Raw genomic sequence first — 21094 nt, 5'->3', positions numbered from 1 at the left:
CCATTTCCCTGATAACATCTGAAGAGCTAAGATGTTAATTGGACTTTTCCCCTTGGGTTCTCTCACAAGTGGAACTTGCCGGAGGCCCCATGACCTGTGAGGTCCCAGCTCACCCACCCACAGAAGCACACCTGAGAACCCAGCTGTGTTCCTTTACACCAGTTGGTAAGGAGATGTGCAAAATGTAAACCAGTGCTACTCTCCTCACTAGATCTTTTTGGGGAAGCACAGTTGGTTTTTAGAAGTTGTTTGCATTAGCACATAACGTAAATTTCTACTGCTTGAATTACAAATGCTTCTCACATGTTTTTAGAACTATAATTATTATATGGTTATTTATATTAATGTGTAATACATTATCCTTATTTTTCAAACCATACATATTTTAAGGCGGTTCTCAATTTCAGTTTCCAGTACAGTAAGTATGACCCACATAAACAAAAGCTCTTTGGGATCCTATGTTTAAGAGAGTAAAAATGTTCTGAGGCCGAAAGTCTTAGGATGACCAATGTATCACCTCTTTGGGGAACTCAGTTTAAAGGCTGCCTGACACCCAGGATTTATTTAAGGGATCTCCTATCATGGGGGGGTTGGGGTTGCAGTACCGCAGTGAATGTTTCTGCCCCAGGGCCAGAACCGCTCTCCACTTCCCAGTCAGCTTGGCAGACAGTGGTGCAGGAGCAGAGCGCTGGGGCCTGGGAGGGCCAGCTTGGGGGCGGTGGAGTGGGGGGCTGACAGATGGCAGGTGCTTACACGCTGGGCAGGTGGGAGTGGCCCTTGGCCCGGTGCTGTAGCAAGGCCAGCTTGGACACCTGCTGCAGCTGTTGCTCACTGGGCCGGCTGGCTGGCATGCTGCTGAAGAGGCCCTTCTGGTAGTCGGGCAGGACCTGCGGGGTTGAGAATTCCAATGAGGGGCTGTAGGTCACCCTGCACTCACCTGTTCCTCGGAGGAACACGTGAACACATGCGATTGCAATAATTCCAGTCCCGCTTGCTTCTGGGTTGGGGGGGACCGGCCACCCTTCTGGGCTCTGGGGAATGATGAGACGTATAAGAAGGTAAGTGGGGAGGGCCATGGCCCAGAAGCCCACATGGGAGTCCCCACAGTGGCAGGGGAAGAGTGTCCTGGACATCCGCATTGCAGCATTTGGGAACGGCCAGTGGGCCGGGGTTTCTGAAAACGGAGTCTGCACCAGAGTCACTATAGCCGGGAAGGTCTCAGGTGCCAAGGCTGTGGAGTCCGACTTCACATAGGCAAGCGTAGAAGATTCCAGAGCCCATGTGCTGACCTGGTTGTAGTGCATGGTCACATAGAGCTCATTCTCAAACTTGAGGGGCTGATCCCAGAGCACACGCCGGAACCACAGCATATAGCCCCCATCCACCGGCTCCATCTCCGAGGCCACGTCCAGGATGTATGCACAGCGGCTGAGTGGACACACGTGCTGGCCTGTGGAGAGACAGGGGCGGCTGCAGAGCAGACATGCAGAGCCCAGGCAGGGCCCCTCCCTGCTCCAGGACATGGGGTCCTCCCTGAAGGGGAGCATGTGTATGGAACACGGTGCCCCGTGCCTGCGGAATGCTGATCAGCAGAGGTGGGAATAATTCCAATCCAAGCTTCCAAGCTACAGCCCACCTAGTTCTCGGAAAGTGCCTCGGGTCATGCCTCAGGAACCCCAGGCTGGGGACTGGGAGAAGTATCACAGGCCCCAGGGCTTGAGACCCATGAGTGCCTTCCTACAGAACTCCTTCAGAGGAGACCCCCTTGCCTGGAATGGCTCCTGGAATGGGTGGGGGGTGGGGAAGATGGGGGCCTGGCAATGGGGGGGGGGCTCTGAGTCTGTGAGGGAGGGTTAAGCTCTTCCTTCTCGCATTAACTTTTCTGCTGCCCATCCCAGGTCTTCAGTAACATTTTACCAAAGAGGAGGTATGGCGTGATGATAAAGTCCAGACTCTTGAGGCTAGAGTGCCCAGGTTCAAATCTCCATGGTGTGACCTTCAGGAAACCCCTTAACCTCCACTGAACAATGGACCCCTCCAGGAGTTTTTACAATTAAAATGCTTTGAACTGTGCCTGGAACACCGTATCTGGTCCATATATTTCCGTTATGAGGATGATTTTGTTACCATCGTCCTGGTACATCGTCCCATACATCCCCTGCCCCCTGTGTTAGCTGGACTCAGGCGGGCAGGGCTGAGGCAGGAGGTTGGCACCAACCCCAGGGTGGCAAGACCACGGTCCAGAGTGGGCAGCAGACCACTTTGGTCCGTGTGAGAAGGGCTGGGGGAGACCGCTGCTACCGCCTGAGAGACAGGAAACAATGCATGTGTGGCGGGCTCCAGAAGCCAGGGTCCACTCAAGGAAACATCCCAGGATGTGAGCTCCTTGAAGGCAGGGCCCATGGGCTCCCGCCAAGCAGGCCACTGTCCTCCATGAACTTCCAGTCTGGTAGGCAAAACCAACATCCAGAGCTGGGGTGCTCGGCGCACAGAAGAGTTCTTAGGCACGGCAGCCCGGACTACCCAGAAGAAGTGGCATCTGACCTGGGACTTAAGGGCTGGGCCCAGTGTCCCCAGTCCCCCTGGCCCCTCACCTCGGTTGGTGACGACAAAGATGACGTACTCGCTGAAGGCCTCGGGGCGGGTCAGAGCCATCTCGGCACAGATCTCTTCCACCACGTCCAGGGCCACCTGGAGGGAGGGAAGGGTGAGGCCAGGCCAGCTGAGCTGACCCTTGTCCTCCCGGTGGCCCAGGCCCTGCAAGGCAAAGCACAGAGTTCCTTGGGCCCTCTGCAGGTCCTTGAAGGATCCTCTGAGAATCGGCCTCATGCAGGAAGGAGCACAGCTTCTGGAATTCAAATTCTTTCTTGGCAGTATGACCCTTCACCTCTCGGAGACTTAGTCTGCTTCCTTGAGACGTAAGTCCTGCCCTGCGGGACTCAGCACCCTAGGGCACCCCACCACCACCACCCTCCTGCCCCTGCCTGCCAGAAACATTCCTTCACATACGGTGCATGTTTTGATTTTGAGGTGGCGTTCAAGGCCTCCGGGGAGAAGAAAGAGCTGCCTCTTGGAACTGCGGCCCGCCTGGAACAGAGAGGAGGAGACGAGAGAGGCCGTGTCCGGGGATGTGGGCCAGTCATTGTCCCCGGCCACGAAAGTGCCCAAGCCAAGGGGCTCTGGACTGGCGAGGGCTGAGTGCCCACAGCATCTCTGAGCTGGGCTCGCGTCCCCCCTCCCCCCCCCCCCCCCGTTCCTCCTGACCCCACCTGACACTCACCAACATGGCCCGAAGCTCCATGCTGCTGGGGAGCTCCACACGGCCACCGGAGTGCAAGGTTTTCTGAAGATTCTGCTCACATGCCTTGGCAATCCCTGTGGAGACAGAGAGTCAAGGCCTTGCCCAGGGTAGGCAGTGCAAGAAAGAGGCTCTTCCGGCCACCAGCACCAGCCTACTGGTTTCTCTCCGCAATCTACAGGGTATCTACTCCCCAACGTGGTGATAGCTGAGAAAGCAGTCCGGAGAGGGGCAGGAATTTGCCCAAAGCCAAGAGCTGCATTCGAACTCATGGCCCATGTGGTTAAAGCCTTTTGTCTAGCCCACGGTCCCCCAGCTACCTATGGGCCTTGGAAACAGCCGTCACCTCCGCTGTTGCCCCAGGGGTATGTTCCCCTGTCAGCTGGGACCCCCTTGCTAACCCCCTCCCTCACCCAGAGTTGGGTGCAGAAGATGTCACCCTTTGTTTCTCTGGGAATGTTAACCGAATGAAAGAGGAGAACTCGGCGGGGGGCGGACAAAGAGGTCCGCTATCTCCTTCATGACTGCTATGATGACCTTTTTCTTTTCTTTTTTTTAAATACTTTTTTAAAAGATTTTTTTTCTTTTTTAATTTATTTGTCAGAGAGAGAGCGAGCGAGCACAGACGGAGTGGCAGGCAGAGGCAGAGAGAGAAGCAGGCTCCTTGCCAAACAAGGAACCCGATGTGGGACTTGATCCCAGGATGCTGGGATCATGACCTGAGCCAAAGGCAGCCACTCAACCAACTGAGCCACCCAGGCGTCCCTGATGACCTTTTTCCTAAGGGGAACCCAGGGGTTGCTCTGGAAACAAGGGTAGGGGTGAGGCTGAGGACAAGCCCCTTTCCTCCAGTCTCCAAGGGAGGAAAGGCTGGGACCCTGCACCAGCTGGGTCTCACCCCTGCGCAGACCCACTCAAGACTCTTGGGGATTCTCAATGGCCAAGAGAGAAGTGGGGCCTTACCCAGCACTCCAGGCCCTCGCTACCCGCTTCCTTTTCCCGCATGCCACACAGTGCCACCTCCAGGCCTTTGCTCCTGCCTCTCGGCCCACCTAGAAATCCCTTCATTGCGCTCACTACCCAGGGTTGCCACTCACTGGTCCCTCACCTTGGAAGGGCAGGCCTGGAGTCCGGCTCACGTCCTGGAGGAAGCGAACGAGGTGTGGTTGGAGGACCGTGGAGCAGCTGTGGTAGGCAGCCACGATGTATAGCAACCTCCAGCCTCGCTGGCAGCTGTCCCTATGGGGAAACGCATACAGGGCCACATCACAGCTGGCCGCAGCCCTGGAGGGCCATGCTGGGAGACTCCCGGGATGGGGCTGGATGTCTCTGGCTCTCAGACAGCTTGTTGGCTGACGGTGCTCCCCAGCCAGGGAGAGAGGGCGGGGGGCCCCAGAGCCATGCAGAAAGTACATTGTGCTTGGGAAGACAAGGTGGGAGACAGGGAAAGAAGGAGATGAGGCCCTTGACAGGACAAGCCAGACATGCACAAAACAAACAAACAAACAAAAAAAACAAAATAAACCCACAAGTATTCTCTGGGTGTAATCTCTCTGGGGAGGCTCCTGGGTGGAGGGCCTTGAAGGAGGGCAAGAGGAACCTGCTGGGGCTGGGCACAAGGGATGGCAGGGAGGGCCAGGGGGTTGGAAGGGGCAGGAGGATATGCTGAGTGCTTCTAAAACTCCTGGGAGTGGGGTAGAGAGCAAGTGGGGGAGGTAGACCAGATGGGGACAGGAGGGTGGATCTGGTGATAGCAAGAGCGTCCCATGCTGGCCACTTGCTCTGTGCCAGTCCCATGTAAGACACATTCACCTTCCCACTGCCCCGCAGGCAAGGTTTCATTTCTGGGGCCAGCTGGGGCCTGTGGCCAGCACTTGGGCTTCCTTTAAGAAAGCACCCATTCGGGGGGGTGGGAGGTTGGGGTACCAGGTGGTGGGTATTATAGAGGGCACAGCTTGCATGGAGCACTGGGTGTGGTGAAAAAATAATGAATACTGTTTTTCTGAAAATAAATAAATTGGAAAAAAAAATTTAAAAAAAAAAAAAAAAAAAGCACCCATTCCTCCCCAGTTCACCATGGTTTGATGACAGACATGGGAGCCAGGTCTCGCCTAGAACTAGAACACTGTAGCTGCCTGGCCACAGTGATTGGTTTAGGGATGGTTTGTTGATCTTGGTCTGGCCAATCAGAGTTCAACCTTCCTTTGGATCCAGTGACTGGTTGAGGAACAAAAATCTGACCCAGTTCTAGCCAGTCAAAGCTCCATATCCTCCAGCCATTATGGTTGGTTCAGGGATGGGCATGGGACTAACTGAAGCCAAAAAGACTAGATTTGGGAATTTTTGCTAAAAACTTGGGTCAATCTGGCTTTCCCTAAGACTACTAAACTGGGAAATGTCTTCTCAGAACTGGTATCTTGCCAGTGGATGGGAGATATTGCTAAAGAACGCTAACAACACGGAGAACAGAAGGGCTAGAATGTAGAGAAAGCCTGTTCCCAATGACACCTGGATCCAGCCATGCCTGAAGCCATATTTGGGCTTTTCAGTCACTTGAATCCTCTTTTGGTTAAACCATCTTGAACTGGGTTTCTGTCACTTGCAACCAAGATCCTGGATTTATCACATGATCAATGCCATTTTACAGACAAGGAAAATGAGGCTGAGAGAGCAGCAGCAGCTTGTCTCAGACCAAGCAATTCCAAACATGTGTACTCTAACCATTGGGTGAGGAAGAGGATGAGGGGAAGAGAATTAGGAGGGAAGACCTGGGTAGGGGGTGAGAGTCTAAACTGGTTACTCCTGGAGCAAGGACGCAGCGTGGGAATAGGGGACAGAGGGAAAGGCCCAGCTCACTCACGGCTTGGTGCTGGTGTTGTCCGTGATCTGCTTCACAACTTGGCAGTAACATTCGTCCCGCATGACTTCATGGTCCCCACACAGCTGAAGGAGGGCAGGCCATTACATGGCAAGGCCAGGCCAGGGCCCGTGCCACACCCCAGACACAAAAGAACAGGGTGTGTGCTTGGAGAAAGGCCTGGTGTCCTTTCCCCAGCCCCCTCCCCACCTGCAGGATGCACTCCTCTTTGGGCTTCCCCTCTGCCCAAAGTCCTGCAACTTTGGGTAACAGATGGGGAAACTGAGCCACACAAGCCGGAAAGGGAGCATCTGGCGAAGTCTGATGGACTGACCTTCAGGAGGGTGTAAAGCACATCCAGTTCACTTTGGCCTTTCAGTGGAGCATCGCCCATGAACCTCATCACAGCTATAGGAAAGACTTGCCCCACTGAGGCCAGCAGACACCTAGCTGCCCGCTCCACCCCCATGGCACCCCAAGGTTGGGTCCATCCCCAGGAGGCAGCTGGGGGCTTAATGGGGCCCCAGGTCTGAGTTGAGGGGAGGGGGAAGACTCAAGACCAGACAGGTGGGATAGGCAGGGTCACGGGGTGCTGGATCCCAGCTGGTCCCGGGGGCCTGGCCACGGTTCCATCCCACCCGCACACCTAGGAACATGTCAGTGGCCATCTTGTTGAGGCTGCTGTCGCTGAGCTCGATAAGAGATTCCTGAAGCGGGGTCTGTGAGGGGAGGAAGGGAGCCGTGTCAGGGCCAGGGGGTGCCTCCCGTCTCACGATGGAAGAGTCCACATCACAGAAGAGGTGCCAGGCTTGCTCGGCAATGGGGACAGATCCTGCCCCTGGGAGGAATCAGGTGGCTGGGGTGCTGAGACCTGGGAGGGGGCCCACTGAGGACAAGGCTGTTTTCCCGAGGGGCCTGGAAGGGGGAATCTTGCTATCACCATTTTACAGATGGGGAAACAGGCCTGGGGCTGGACACCTTGGTGAAGCAGAGCATGTCTTCCAAGGTTCTGGATTCCCGGCCTTCCTTGGATTTGAGCCTGAGGCCATCCCTGCAACAGGAGATAGGTTGCAGGGATGGCGCTGCTGACTAGCATCGCCTCTGAGCCTCTGGCAACATCCCCTTCCCACCCAGAATGTTCTCCACCCCACGTCAGTTGGCCAGGCAGGAAGACTCCCAGAAGCAGAGGCTGCAGGTGGACCTCACATCTGGCGGGGTTTCTCATCCCCCCCCATCACAAGTGGGTGCCCCCACGTGGATGGCTGTAAGAAGCCCCAGAAGGATCTTCCTCAGAGTGGGGATAAAGGATGAGGCCACCACTCACTGGGGTCTCCTCTGAGGGTCTCGGAAATACTTCTGGGCAAACTCAAGCATCGAGTACGGGGGGAGAGTCAGGCCATCCTCCGCACCATCAGGGCAGCCAGCCCTGACCGGGGGTCCCTGCAGGAGGGCCAGAGCTAAGAGGTCCTGGCCTGCCACACGGCCAGGTGCTGCCACACCCAACTCCAGGCTGACTCTGTCCTGAGCCTCTCAGGCTACCCCTAACCTCCACCCATCGAAACACACCCCCATTCAGTAGTCCTGGCCCCCTTCTCCTGGCCCCACTTTCCACAGGCCCAGCGGACCTCGCCCCCTGCTGCACCTGGCCACACCCCCCATCTGAGCACAGGGTTAGCTTCCCCAGCTGCTTGGCTGTGGCTGACCTTGTCCTTCACTCCTTAGTTTTACCTCACCCCACCCCTCGCTAGCTCCATTCCACACACCCAACCTGGCCTCATTTGCCAGCCCCACCCCTACTGGCCCCCAGGCCGGTCCTGCTCCAGGGGCCTCATCACAATCCTTCTGCTGACCCCCACCACCCCAACACCATTTGGCCACACCTCCAGCCCTCTCAGGTCCCATCCCCTAGGTCACACATCTGGCTAGCCCTACCAGGTTCTCCTATCCTGGAACTGGTCACACTCTTGGCTGACCTTGCTCCCCTCTGCCTCCACTATCAGGCTGAGCAACCCCTGCTGTTCCAGCCCCATGGCCAGCCCAGCAGGTCTCACCTCCCTCTTGCGGCCCACCTCCCACGCAGCGGCTGTGGAGGCCACAGCAGCAGCCACGGCTGCAGCCCGGCCCCTGCCTGGCTCAGCTGGCAACTGTAGGAAGTCGGGGGCGGCCGCCGGCTGCACCAGCTCCGAAGGGAAGCGGCCCACACGCCCGTGGATGGTCCCGAACCTCCAGCCTAGGAGCCAGGTAAGGGGTCTGAGACAAACAGAAGGGTCTTGTCTTGGGATTAAGGGGCCCCTGAAGGGGTAATCGAGCTCCTTCCTGGCCTTGGCCCAGGGTCTGTGAGGAAGCCCTACCGGGGGCCTATCTGCAGATGCGGACACGGGGACAGGGAAGACATTCCCTCAGTGGAGGTGGACGAGAAGACACGGTGCTTGTAGACTCTCGGGCAGAGAGAGACCCAGGCCACATACAGGGGAACACTAACACTTGCAGAGACCCCTCAGCCCGACATGCAGACAGAGGGCTGGGCTAGGGGGCTGCCAGGAGGACAGACAGAGGGCTGGGCTAGGGGGCTGCCAGGAGGACCGCTCTGGGGCAGGAGAAACCCCACTGAGCCTGTGTAGTGCCAGCTCATGAAGCCAGTTAGAGAGGTTTCCAGGTTTGGGAGCCAGGGAGGCTAGACGGGGAGGGGGCAGAAATCTGGGGGTATCCACCAAAGTCAGGGCCTCTGCGCCGCAGTTCCTCCAGGTACACCACCTTCTTGCGGACAACACAGCCGGCACTGTACCCTGGGGGTCAAGCTGATATCAGCACAGGCCAGGAGGTCCCTGGCCCGGCCTCCCCCTCCAGTACCCAGATCTCAGGGCCCTGACCCATTCGGGGAGGCTCCAGGGGCTGCAGGTGGATGATGTCACCCTTGTGGAAGGCCAGAAGTGCTGGGTCTTCGGGCAGGAAGTTTCTCACCGCGACCACATAGTCCGAGTCCTGGGAGGAGGGACCGGGAGAGGGGCTGCGGTCCCATCCCCACCCCCCCGCCCCAGAAGCCTGGGGCCATGCACTGGCTCCTCTCTCCCACAGGTATTCCTCCCTGATTCCTGGGCAACATTCCGAACATTCCGCGGGTGCAAGAGGGAAGGATGCTGTGTGAGTCAAAGGGGTTCCTACAACTGTGAAGGGCTGGAGCTGAGAGTCCGAGGGACACTAGGGGGCCGTCAGGACGTGTACAGGCCTTACCCATCCCCCCCCCCCCCAAAGCTGCCCCACTGAGGCCAGCTGCTCGGCCTGAGGCTGCCTGGTGGGGAGGAAGGGAGGCTTCCGAGGCTGAGGCGGGCACTCGCCCTGGGGCTCAGGGTGGGGGGTGGGGTGACACCTGTGATGAGGGCATTAGGAAAGGCTTTGAGGGAGCTGGCAAAAGTGGGAACAGGTGTCCCAGACACGGCCTATGCAAAGCCCCGAAAGATGTCAGATGTCTGTGGACACGGGCACGCACACACACCCACACACACACACACACTCACACCTATGCCTCCCAGGCCAGGCAGCAGGCATGTCCATGATGCAGAAAAGCCCTGTTCTCTGCCCCCAGGCCCCTGAGGAAAGGGCATCTGTAGGAGGACCCTGACCTTCTTTAGCTCCAGGATGAAGTCGTCCACCAGGGTCTTGACCTGGTAAGCTCTGGCTGAGAAGAGGATGACCTTCTCACTGGCCAGGTTGAACTCCAGCATGTTCTGGGAGGGGATGGTTACAAAGAGGATATCCGCAAAGCTGGAGGACGGAGAGAGTCATGAAGGCAGGGCTCCTTGGCCGGAGGGTGCCTTCCTCCCTTCCCATCCTGGTCCTTCTGTTCCTGCCCTGTACGGTTCCCAAAGCCCAGTCCCACCCCAGCCCCCTGCCCCCTGCCACCACGGGACCTGGGAGCCTGCCTAGCCTCCCCACCCCATCCTGCCTATGGCTCCAGCTCATTTCCTAGCCCCTGTGAACTCACACTCCAACCCTCACTATGCTTTGCCTTGCTCTGTTTGTTTCTTTCTCTCTCTCTCTCTCTTTTTAAAAATATTTTATTTATTTGAGAGAGAGAGAGAGAGAGTGTGCACACAAGTTTGGGGGGGGGTCTAATGGCAGAGGGAGAAGGAGAGACAGGTTTCCTGCTGAGCAGAGAGCCCCATGCAGGGCTCTATCCCAAGATCCTGAGATCATGGCCTGAGCGGAAGGCAGAGGCTTACCCACTTAACCGACTGAGCCACCCAGGTGCCCCTGTTTGTTTGTTTCTTAATCCAGCCTTCTAGGTCTTGCCCACAGAAACGTCTCTCTTTCACCCACTGACCAAATTCTCTGCATCTTTCAAAGCAAGGAGCTTTCACACAACCAGCGAGCGAGGCTCTGTCTCTGGGCTTGTGTGACAGAGAATAAAAGGGGCTGCTGGCAGAGGAGGGGTCCGCAACTCCGTGAGGTCTTATGCTGGAGCACCCTTGCCCTTCCTGGCTGTTCACAACACAGATGCCCGCACTGCACAGTGAGCTCTGGGAGGGCAGGTCTGGGGTGTAGGCTAAGAGGCAGGACAGGGTGGCGGGCTGCTAGCATCATCCACTTCCTAGTTTTGTGAGTTGAGACAAGCCACTTCTGTCACGGAGCCTCAGTTGCCCTGTCTGTAAAATGGACTTGGCCCAGAGCCTGGCACATCACAGGCAGCTGGCAGTTGGCTGGGGGAAGAGTCTGGGAGGAGATGCTGCTGTTGGTCCACGCCCACCTCCGGCCAGCCCCATTCTCACCCGCCTGTCCCCAGGTCACCTGTATGTGCGCAGGACCTGCAGCTGCCCACCAGCTTCCTGGCTGCCCTTGACCATCCGCAGGAGCTTGATGCCTGTGTGGGACACGGCTAGGATCTGCACGCCAGTGCCCACGCTGCCCTGGGTAGGGATGAGGGACACGTGAGTCTTCTAGTCTTCTCCCTGAAGCCCCTGGGTGAGTGGGGGCCAGCAGGGGGCTCGCACCGTGGCGGGGAAGAGGCGGGAGAAGTAGACCTCCCAGCTGTCACGTGCGGTGCTGACCACCGCCCGCTTCACGCTCTCCGTTGCCAGGGGCCGCTGTGTGTCCAGCTGGTTCTGGGCTAAGGGATGCCAGGTCAGGTCAGAATCCTCCCTCCCCTCCCCTGCCAGCCCACATTGCATGGAGGGAGGCTGACACCTGGCAAGAAGGTACTGGAATTGTGTTCTCAGTGTCTACAAGGGGAACCAAGATCCACGGACAGAAAGGATGGCTGGGGACACATGGTGTGTTAGGCAAATCTGAACTCAGCCTGACACCTGGCTAGGGAAGGTGCCAGAAACAGAGCCAAGGGGGCTGTCCAGGAGGCAATCAGGGCTGGGTTCGTCATCCCCAATCTCCCTGTGGAAGGGGCTAGCCTGACTCTAGCTGGATGCCCCATCCGTGTCCTTTCCTGTCCCCCCATGGTACCAAACAAGGCCTTCATCTTCAGTCTCTCGTCCTCAGAGATGCGCAGGCAGGCCTCAGACAGTGTGTCATGGAGGATCTGTGGGAATGAACCCCAATGCAGGTGGCTGGCGAGACTCCCCCAGCTGGGAACCCAGGCTGGACTGTTCTAGTGGGAGTAAGAATGCAGAGGTTTCTACTTATGTGGCAGTAGGGTCATCTGTGTGAATCAGATCCCAGTTACAGAGGCCCCTCTCCTTCCTCCTCTCTTCTACAACCCATGCTGCCCTTGGGCCGTAGCTTCCTCCTGTACTTACTGGGGCTGAGATTTGATTTCTGAATACCATCCAGCTCAACCCAATACAAATCAGGTGTATCTGGTTAAATCCAAATTGTGGGCTTACTGACTTTGACAGTGGAGGTGGGAAATTCAGTAGAACAGCTTCCCCCCTCGCTGTGGTCAAGGACCCCATAACCAAGAGTACAGAAATGAAATCGGCAGACAGCTAGTCTATGTACCCATTGCCCTGGTGAGTACACTGAGGCAGAAAGGGACGAGAAGACCTCACCTGCCGGAACAAGAGGTCTAGTTGCACAGGATGGCTGTAGCTGTCCTTGGGGTAAAACACCTGTGGGATCAGGGCTTCAGTGAGGCCCTTGGGACAGTCCCCTCGCTTTGCTTCCCACCGGGCCCCATCCCCTAAATACAGCGGGCTCCATCCTCTGGCTCTGACTCCGCCCCCTTACATGGACCACGTTCTTGTGCCCCACCCCCAGCTCGGCCCCTCCTCCCTGCCCCCCTGCAGGGGAGAGGGCTTCCCCCCCATGCATCCCCTCCCTTGGCTTCAACAGTGTCAAGTACCTCTTTGCGCAAGAAGATCCGCCAGGGGGCGTCCTGGTAGCCGTAGAAGTTGGGGTTCACTAGGCGGTGCAGCCGCGTCTGCAGGGGTTCCTCAGGGGGCTCCAGAGACCGCGAAGGCGGCACTGGGGAGCACAGTGAGTCGGGTAGGCATGAGTCAGAGACACAGGGAGGATGAGGGAAGGGACTGGGGGCGACCTCTTGTCAGGTAAGGGACCAGGGCTAAGAGGTTTCCCACACCCCTGACAGTGGACACACCAGTCATGAGGGCACAGGAACAATCATAACAGCTCAGCTCTAGCTCAGTCTTTCATTTGATGCATATACAGAGCACCTAGTGTATGAAGCCGGTCTGTGCTAGAGGCTGGGTGTGAACAGTAGAGACAAAACTCCTGTCCTTGTGTTGACAGTCTTATGTTAGGTGTTGATGGAACAGCGAGAAATAACAAAGGTCTCAGTTCTAGGAGCTGGGATAGAAATAAATCTCGTGTATTTAGGAGAAAGTCTAGGGGCTTGTCTGTGGGGGTCCTTCAGTCTCTGTGACCTGGCATACCTCTCTGAGATGACACTGAGCCAAGACCCGAATGATGAGATGGGCCAGACATGCAAAGATCTTCTGGGGAAGAGCATTCTAGGTATAGCAAGTGCAAAGGCCCTGGGGTAGGAGTGGGCTTGCCGTGTTCCAGGAACAGAGTGTACCAAAGGGAGAGTGGGAGGGGATGAGGTTGCGGAGGTGGGCAGATTGTGCAGGGTCTCATAGGCCATAGTGAAAAGTCTGGAGTTCATCCTAGAAATCATGGGAGAGTTCTTGGCAGAGACATGATATAAGCTTTTAAAACATTTTTTAAAAAGATTTTATTTATGTATTTCAAAGACAGAGATAGGCAGAGAGGCAGGCAGAGAGAGGGAAGCAGGCTCCCTGCTGAGCAGAGAGCCCAATGCGGGGCTTGATCCCAGGACCCTGGGATCGTGACCCAAAGGCAGAGGCTTTAACCCACTGAGCCACCCAGGTGCCCCAACATGATGTAAGCTTTTAAGATATACTGTGGTTGCCATGAGGCAGAGAACATAGAGATTAGGGTTCCAATTATGAGTCTAGGAGGGCTGAGTTTATATTCCTGGTCTGACCCTTTGAACCGTGTGATCTTGGACAAGTCATGTAACCTCTCTGTGTCTGTTTTCTCATCTGTAACATAGAGACCGGAACAGTATTTCCTTGAAGGATTTGAGTGGTGATTTACTGAGGCCAGAGCAGGTCTGGTCTGAAATCAGTGTTACATAAGTGCTGATATACTTACATGAATCTGCACAGAGTAGGTCCATAAGGGCTTAGGGACACAGACACACACATGCCATGGACATGAAGACTGGGACTCCCCTGTGCTCACACAGGCTTATACCCTTGGACCCTCATGCCCCTCTCTCCCTTCTTCCTCCTGGCCTCTCACCTGGAGTGGGTCCGACGGATGGCCTTGGTGTGCTGGTCACTGGCTTGACCAAGGCCACAGCCTCTCTGGGCACCTGTTCTCACCACAAAGAGAGTGCTCAGGGGGCAGAACGGAGGCGGGGAGCCAGGAAGGGAGCAGTGGCAGGGGCAGCAGCTTATAGGGGCAGCTGGCTTTGGAGGCACTCCAGGGCCGCAGCCTAAACGTGTCCCTCACCTGGCTGCCCCCTGCTGCCGCTGGGTCGCCCATCTGCCCCTTGAGGATCATTAGCGCCTCCTCGTGGGGATCTGGCCGCTTCGCAAACATCTTTCCGCCATCCTTCCTGGTGGATTGGATAGGGGTTTTTCTTCTTCCCAGCCACAAACACCTGTAACAGGGAACTTCTTCCTCCACCCCCAGCCCCACCCCCATCATTACACGTGAGTGCCCAGAGAGGGTCAGAGACTGGCCTGAGGTCACACAGCACAACCTAGAGAGCAGTGGTCTCAGTCTTCCTCTGGCTGAAGGATCATTGGGACCATCTGCGTGAGCAGACTCACTCCCTGTAGGGTGCCGGGCAGGGGGCTGCTCCCCAGGTGGACAGGCCCACAGCAAGGAGGGCCCCCCCCACATACCGTCCAGAGTGCCGGATGGCGGGGACAGGGGCAGAGCTGACCTGAGGGCCTCGGGTCGGCCTCCCCGGGGCGGCTGCTGGTACTGCCTCACAATGTTCTTGATCTGCTGCGTGGGCTGCGGGAAGTGCTCTGAGTTGAGTGTGGAATACCGGACCAGATCTGGGCAGGGAGCAGCTGTAGGCAAGGGGGGGTGGGGGTGGGGGACAGGGTGAGGCCCCAGGGGACACACTACAATCCCAGTCCTGTCCCGGGAAGCCCCCCCACCCCCCACCACAGGGATAGGACACTCACTGGTTTCTAGACAAACCCGGTGCTGAGCTAGAACAGGGACGGCCACGGGCTTGGTGGGGGGTCTTGGTGCCTTGGCCAGAGGGGCAGGGGCCAGAGACTTTGGAGAGGAGCGGAGGAGCACAGGCTTGGCTGGGGGTCCAGTGCCCACAAACTGCGGCCGTGCCTCTGGTGGTAGGGGTTTCTGCAGAGAACAGGGGATAGGGTGTGCTTCCTGGGAACCCGCCTGTTCTTAGGGACCCCACATTTGCCCAGGATGGGCTGCGGGGCGACTGCCCCAGAGAGGAACAAAAATGCCCCAGAGCAGCACGCCTCTCGGCTGGGCAGGCCAGGCTCACCTCTGGGGGCAAGGGCCTTGGGGTAGGGCCCAGGGGCTGCTGCTGGAGTGCCATGGCCTGCAGGGTCATCTCCCGGGCCTGGGGAGAGGTGGTGGCGGTGGTGACTGGCAGGCCCAAACTCAGGGCACCCCCCGCACCCATCCAGCACTCACCAGGAGGACGGCCTGCTTGTGGATGAAGGCCTGCTGCAGGGCCAGCGTGGAGGCATCTAGGCCTGGGACTGGGGGGGAGCCGAGTCAGAGGGCGTGGATCCCAAGGGATGGGAGGTAGAGGGAAATAGGAATTCCCCGGCTATCCCCCACCCTGCCACTGTACCCCCCACCCCCTCCCGCCAGGCCCGTGGCTGCCTCCATCCTAGCAGGTAGAGAAGCCCCGAGAACCAGCAGGAGAGCCCCCCTCATCTCGCCCGACCCCAGAACCACCCTGGGGGCAGGCACTGACTTGGCTTTGGCTTTGGCTCTGGGGGTCTCCTGGGGGGGTCTTCAGTGCTGCTACTACTGCTGCCACCAGGCTGGCCTCCCCCTTTCATGCGATAGGCAATGGCTGTTGGCTTCTCCAGGTCCTGGGGGCAGCAGGTGGCTCAAGTGTCTGCCTCACTGTCATGCTCCTCAGACGCCAAGGCAACGGGCACCCGACACCGGCCACCTCCTCTGTCCCTGGGACGTCTGCTCCATGCCCAGCCTCCAGTCATGCAGCATACCAGTCAGTACTCCCACAGCCGTGCAAACTCCCCAAACCCATCCCCCTTCCCACAGGTGAATGAACAGGTTCCAGGAGATGCTGTGCCCTGCTCAGGGCTCACATCATGCCACGGAGGGGCTCCTGGAAGTTCCCAGAATGAGCAAGGGTGCCTGAGGGGGTTGGATCCCACTGGAGGTGGAGGAGGGGCCCATGGGTCCTCCTGGGGTCAGCCTGGAGCATCTTGAGCCACGGGGACTCCCTCAGCCCTGGCTGTGAGATGCTCCTGAACCACCCTGTTGTCCCAGCTGTCTGCAAACACCACCCTTGCCAATCCCTACCGCATCCCCGTAGGACAGCACGGGGTCAAAGAGGCTGTCCAGGTAGCCGTCCAGTCCCTTGTGGGGCACAGAGGGTTCTCCCGGGGTGTCTGAGTCTGGTTGGGAGAGTGGGGGACACAAAAGCCAAGTTCTTTTCTCCTGCTAATCTCCCCATCGCCTCCAGGATCCCTCCCCACCAGACAGTGGCCACTGCTGGCTGGCCTTGGTAGTTCGCTGTCCCTCTCTGGGTCCCATTTGTACCGTCCTCGTTGTGGCTGCAGTACCCATCGGAGTCAGCTACTCTGGGCACGTGTCCCTGGGCCTGGGGCCTGGTGGGTGTGTCCTCATCCGAGTCCCAGCTGTTCCCAAACAACCTGTAGGGAAGGGGACCCTGGAGCAGCTCCCCTCCTACGAAATCGTGGCTCTCCCTGAATCACCCCCCAACCCCACCACCACGTTCTCTCTGGGCTCTGGAAATGGGTGACTCCCTCCCTTTAAAGGTGGGACCCGGAGGGGGCAGCAGAACATCGGGCTCTTGATCTTGGGATAGTGAGTGTGAGACCACGCTGGGTGTAGAAGTTGCTTAAAGCTTAGGTTTAGAACTCAGCTCTGAACCAGCAGCTGGGAGAAAAACCGTGTGCGAGGAGAGGCCATCTTCGTGAAGGGCCCGGGTAGCCACCTACGCTCTGGGGCCTCCCCTGCCGGCCACGGGCCCTTCTGCACCCACGATGAAGTAGGACTTCTGTCTCGGGAAGTCCCGGAGCAGCTCGAGGTTGGACACCAGGTCCAGCACATAGTCGTGGCCTGCCAGCTCTGCCCACTGGACCCCATGTCTCATGGCCACCGTCCAGCCCCGCCAGCCGTCTGCCAGGCCCCTGGAGAGACAGTACATGGAGGAGCAGGGATGAGGGACGGAGCCAAAAGGTACTGTCTGGAGAAACCATGGAACACGAGCCAGACCCTAAGCATGACCAGAGTGGACCCCATGGTGGGGGGAGGTATTGTCTGGTCTCCTGCTCCTCCCCCTCCCTCCTTCTGCACCAGCCTTGGGTGCCTTCCAGGGTGGGGCCTTCCAGGAGCCAACCTGTGCCGCAGAATGTCTCCAGCCACCTCTTCCCCCGTACTCCAGGAGTGCACTGGGCAGGAGAACTGGTCGCCTGGGGCAGATGCTGGGTTCAGCCAGGATGCATCGGTGGCCCAGGCCTGCTCCTTCCCTGCCTGCTTGCCCGCTCTTGTCCTGGACGCTGGATCCGCACCCTCCCGGCCCCTGCTCCCTTCCCCCTTTCCAGGTCCAGCCCCCACATCCACCTGCTGACCTCTCTCCTAAGACAACCCAGAGGGCCCCTCCCCAGCCTCTCCTGATCCCCGGGGCGCACTGGGGCCTGCTGACTCCAGTGGCCCCTCTGGAGGGAGAAAGGGACTAGGGAAGGCAGCCCATGGTGGGGAGAGGACAGCTCACCATTGAAGCAGCCCACGTCCAGCGCCATGCTGGCCTTCTCCTGGGTTGCTCTCCACTCGAGCTGGGTTGGCGGGAAGGTGCGGGCCGCTCCAGAACCCTGCTGTTGGCCTTGGCCCATGGCCTGCATGAGCCGGTGCTGACACACAGCCTGGAAGCCATTCTGCCCATGATCAGACACAAACCTGATGGGCGGGAGTTGGAGCCAGGATGAAGAGGGGACTGTGGCTAGATAGAGGGGGATTCTAAGTCTAATCTGAGGGAGGCCTAGGCTAGCCCAGAGCTGTGAGGTGAAACTGACAAGGCCCCAGCTCTGAGGCTGGCTCGGAAAGGTCCCAGGCTATAGTCCAGAGCTCTGGGATGACACTGAAGGGGTCCCTCGAGAGCCCAGAGTCCCAGGACTAAGCTGAAAGGGTCCCAGGCTAACCAGAAGTATCTTTAGCCAGCACAGAGGTCCAACGAAAGGCCAAACAGGTTTCAGGAAGGCCCACCAAAGCTTGTTGGAGCAAAACGTCATTGACAAGGTGGGCTCTGCAGCAGGGTGTGGGCAAGAATGTGGACTCTGAACACTCTTCCCATCCCTTCACCAAGCCTCCCATGGGGTCATCTGCCCCCTCTGAGCCCGCCTCCAGCTTCTTATCCATACAAGAGATGGCTGAAAGGGTTCAACTTGACCCAGGCCCAATCAGACTGATCCCCTCCAGAGGCAGGTACCCCACATACCTGGCTCTCTGGCTCCTTCCCTCCCTGCTGCTGGAACAGCCGTGGAGCAGGCCCACGGTGGCCACAAGAGGGAACCCAGAGCTGTGCCCACAGGAAGCCCCAGACAGGCAGGCAGTGGTCCTAACCTGCTGCCCCAGCTTCCCAAGACTGACCCTCCGAGTTGCCCACCTACTGGGCATGACCCTGCACACTGAGGCTCACAGCCCCCCCGCATTGGTCCTGTTACCAATGCTAATTCACAGGTGAGGAAAGAGACTCAGAGAAGGGCAGTGACTTGCCCCAGGTCACACAGCAGGGAAGTATCAGAGCTGGGCTTTGCACCCGGGGCCTGCCTGAGCTCTCTCTTTTGCAAATCACCTTTCTCACCTGGCATCATCATTGTCATCAGCATCACCAATATGATCAGGATGCCAACAAGATCTACACCCACACACCACTTCCAGTATTTTATAGGTTGAACCTGGGATTTGAACCCCGACTGTCCTGTGTCCAGCCTCTCCACTCCTAACTACCTGGCCCTTTTCCCATGACATGACAGATCAGCGCCTTTTCCCCAAATTCCCCAGACCCTGGTCTCGGCCATTGTCTGAGTTTTGCCTGAGCCCTACCCTCCAGAGTGAACACCTGCCCTCGTTTCTGGCTCGAGCCCGGTGGAGATGGAGACCAGCCCCTGGTCCAGCCCCAATGCCTGCGCTTCCCAGCACAGAGACCTCACTCCCGCCCGGCCTGACCTCTTACATCCCACCCCGGGGTCCTCATGCCCACATCACCATCCTCATGCCCTGGCCGGGTCCACTCACTTGAGCAGGTACTTGTTCAGGCGCGAGGAAGGTGCAAAGCCGCCAAGGCAGGTAGCCAGTAAGAGCCAGCCACGCTCAGCATTGTGGGCACTGGGGTTGCGCCACACCTGGTTTGCCAGCTGTGCCAGGATCTCATCCCGGAGTTCAGGTATCGCCAGCCCCTTGTGCACGATGTAGTTCCCGAAGACATTTTCCTGGGCACCATACAGGTGGGGGTCGCCCATGAAACGCAGGATCTAGGCCACAAACAGACTCTCCTGGGCCTCTTGGAAGGTGGTTCCTGCCAGGGTCCCACCACCCCAACACGCACCCCTCTCCCGTCCTTCCCCCATGTTCCCGGAAAGCCCAGATAACAGTCCCCTGTGTCACAGTATAATTGCCACGCCCCGTGCCAAATGACCAGGCGATTTGCGCCAACTACGACAAAGGTCGGGATTCCAAGTGCATTCTGACTTTCTCTCATGCTCATGAAGCTTCCACGAGCGCTTTCCATACAGCCCCAGCTCTAGCCTGCATCCCTGGCCTCCAGCCAGCCCCCACCTCCTGCTCCAGGCCCCAGAGAGCGCTCTATAACATCCACGTCTGACCAAGCACCTTCCTTGGTTTCCCAGGGCCCTTGGAATGAACTCCAAGCTCCGGATCTGGCAGACAGGCCCTTGGGACCCCTCCCTGCCTCTGCCCTTCTGACTTTCACCAACTGATGTGTTTGACATCAAGTTTTTCTTCTCTCTGTGCCTTCTCCATCTGTCTCAGCTGGCAGACTCTGAGCTCAAATGTTGCACCCCCCAACCCCGCACTTTCCCCCCAAGAAGCCCTCTCTGATTCTGTCCATCCAGAATGGGATTAGGGCTCCAGTCAGACTTCCTGGCCTCTGTGCCCGACCTCTGTCCATGCTAATCATCACTGGTCAGGTGTACTCTGCCTTCCCCCTCAGACTAGGAAGGCCTTGAGGAGAGGACCGGATCTATTCTTGGTGTCCCTGGGAAGCTCTTTGCCAGGAAGACGGCTGGGAGAAGAAAGGTTCCCAATCCCCCGAGTGGGATTAGCCCTAGCCCAGAGTGGAGCCCAGATTCCATCCTACACCAGAAGTCTTTCCTCCAAAGAAGAGCCCCGGGCTAAATGGCCTGGGCTAGTGGAGGACCGAGGATGGCAAAAGGAGCCTCACGGCCTGAGACTTCAAAGGCGGCCTGGACGGACCCTTACCAGCTTGAAGACGCTCACGGCTTCCGCATGGCACTCTGCTGGCAGCCGCGTGAGGGGTGTCCTCAGGGGCACTGTCAGCATCCCGAAGGCAGGCTCCTGTGGGCACAGGGCGGGGCGTGGGGACCGAGGTGGGGCTTGTGGGCACATCTGGATCCACTGCTCTGTGCCAGGGAGGGGGTCAAGAGCCAGGGAGCTATGGGCTCCTTTCCCCAGGGTGTGGATGGGGCTACTGAGGCCTGAAAGGGGGCAGACCATGGCCATCAGCAAGCTGGGGGTGGAGACCATCTGAGCGTCCTGGAGAGTCAGAAATGAAAGACGGGATGATGTCCCGTGGCTCGACCAGTTGTTAGACATTTGAAATAGTTCCAACTGGCGGGCAAACAGCCACTTCCTAAGCCCCCGAGGGCCCCCCACTTCCGTCCAGCCCTCCTCTGGAGCCCCCAGACTCCTCATGATCCAGCAACTCAGGGGCTTATACCCCACGCCGCTGGGCATGGCCAGGAGCCTGCCCCAGGCTGACATCAGTGTGACTTCTCGTCTGTCAGTGCGGCCACGTGGGACCACGCCAGCTTTTACCTTAAAGTGGCATCGGACAAACTTGGCCATGGGGTAGTTGTTGATATCCAGGGGCAGTGTGACACGGGGTTCAGCCTGGAGCCGGGGAGTCCGCACAGGGGCCACCCGGGGCACCTGAGCCACTCTGAGGCCTGTGGAGAGAGGGAGGTTGTGGGACACCAGAGTCCTGTACCCACCCACACCCGTCCCCCACCCCAGGGTTCAGCACTCAC

The 21094-nt window shown here is 58.2% G+C and overlaps 1 protein-coding gene across 1 annotated transcript in view; it reads right to left on the bottom strand.

The window, feature by feature from the left end:
* Positions 1–21094, bottom strand: part of MYO15A (myosin XVA) — a 49663-nt gene that overhangs the window by 5931 nt on the left and 22638 nt on the right. Inside the window, exons 27-61 of the mRNA XM_044250631.1 lie at positions 20883–21013; positions 20307–20402; positions 19104–19339; positions 17584–17765; positions 17209–17281; positions 16808–16999; positions 16347–16498; positions 16146–16240; positions 15568–15688; positions 15279–15346; positions 15127–15204; positions 14792–14972; positions 14542–14674; positions 14103–14208; positions 13890–13962; positions 12445–12566; positions 12152–12211; positions 11607–11682; positions 11144–11259; positions 10941–11059; positions 9776–9917; positions 9026–9137; positions 8867–8941; positions 8207–8385; positions 7480–7595; positions 7134–7206; positions 6802–6874; positions 6490–6563; positions 6159–6241; positions 4407–4537; positions 3281–3375; positions 3010–3087; positions 2595–2691; positions 1290–1450; positions 754–887 (exon numbers count right to left, since the gene is read on the bottom strand). Of these exons, the coding sequence (XP_044106566.1) occupies positions 754–887; positions 1290–1450; positions 2595–2691; positions 3010–3087; positions 3281–3375; positions 4407–4537; positions 6159–6241; positions 6490–6563; positions 6802–6874; positions 7134–7206; positions 7480–7595; positions 8207–8385; positions 8867–8941; positions 9026–9137; positions 9776–9917; positions 10941–11059; positions 11144–11259; positions 11607–11682; positions 12152–12211; positions 12445–12566; positions 13890–13962; positions 14103–14208; positions 14542–14674; positions 14792–14972; positions 15127–15204; positions 15279–15346; positions 15568–15688; positions 16146–16240; positions 16347–16498; positions 16808–16999; positions 17209–17281; positions 17584–17765; positions 19104–19339; positions 20307–20402; positions 20883–21013 (4033 nt within the window). The remainder of the gene's footprint in view (positions 1–753; positions 888–1289; positions 1451–2594; positions 2692–3009; positions 3088–3280; positions 3376–4406; positions 4538–6158; positions 6242–6489; positions 6564–6801; positions 6875–7133; positions 7207–7479; positions 7596–8206; positions 8386–8866; positions 8942–9025; positions 9138–9775; positions 9918–10940; positions 11060–11143; positions 11260–11606; positions 11683–12151; positions 12212–12444; positions 12567–13889; positions 13963–14102; positions 14209–14541; positions 14675–14791; positions 14973–15126; positions 15205–15278; positions 15347–15567; positions 15689–16145; positions 16241–16346; positions 16499–16807; positions 17000–17208; positions 17282–17583; positions 17766–19103; positions 19340–20306; positions 20403–20882; positions 21014–21094) is intronic.

This window comes from Neovison vison, chromosome 5 (assembly GCF_020171115.1).
Source record: "Neovison vison isolate M4711 chromosome 5, ASM_NN_V1, whole genome shotgun sequence".
NCBI classification, from domain to species: Eukaryota; Metazoa; Chordata; class Mammalia; order Carnivora; family Mustelidae; genus Neogale; species Neogale vison.
The sequence above is the reverse complement of the archived record's forward strand: the minus strand, read 5'-3'. Positions and strand labels throughout refer to the sequence as shown.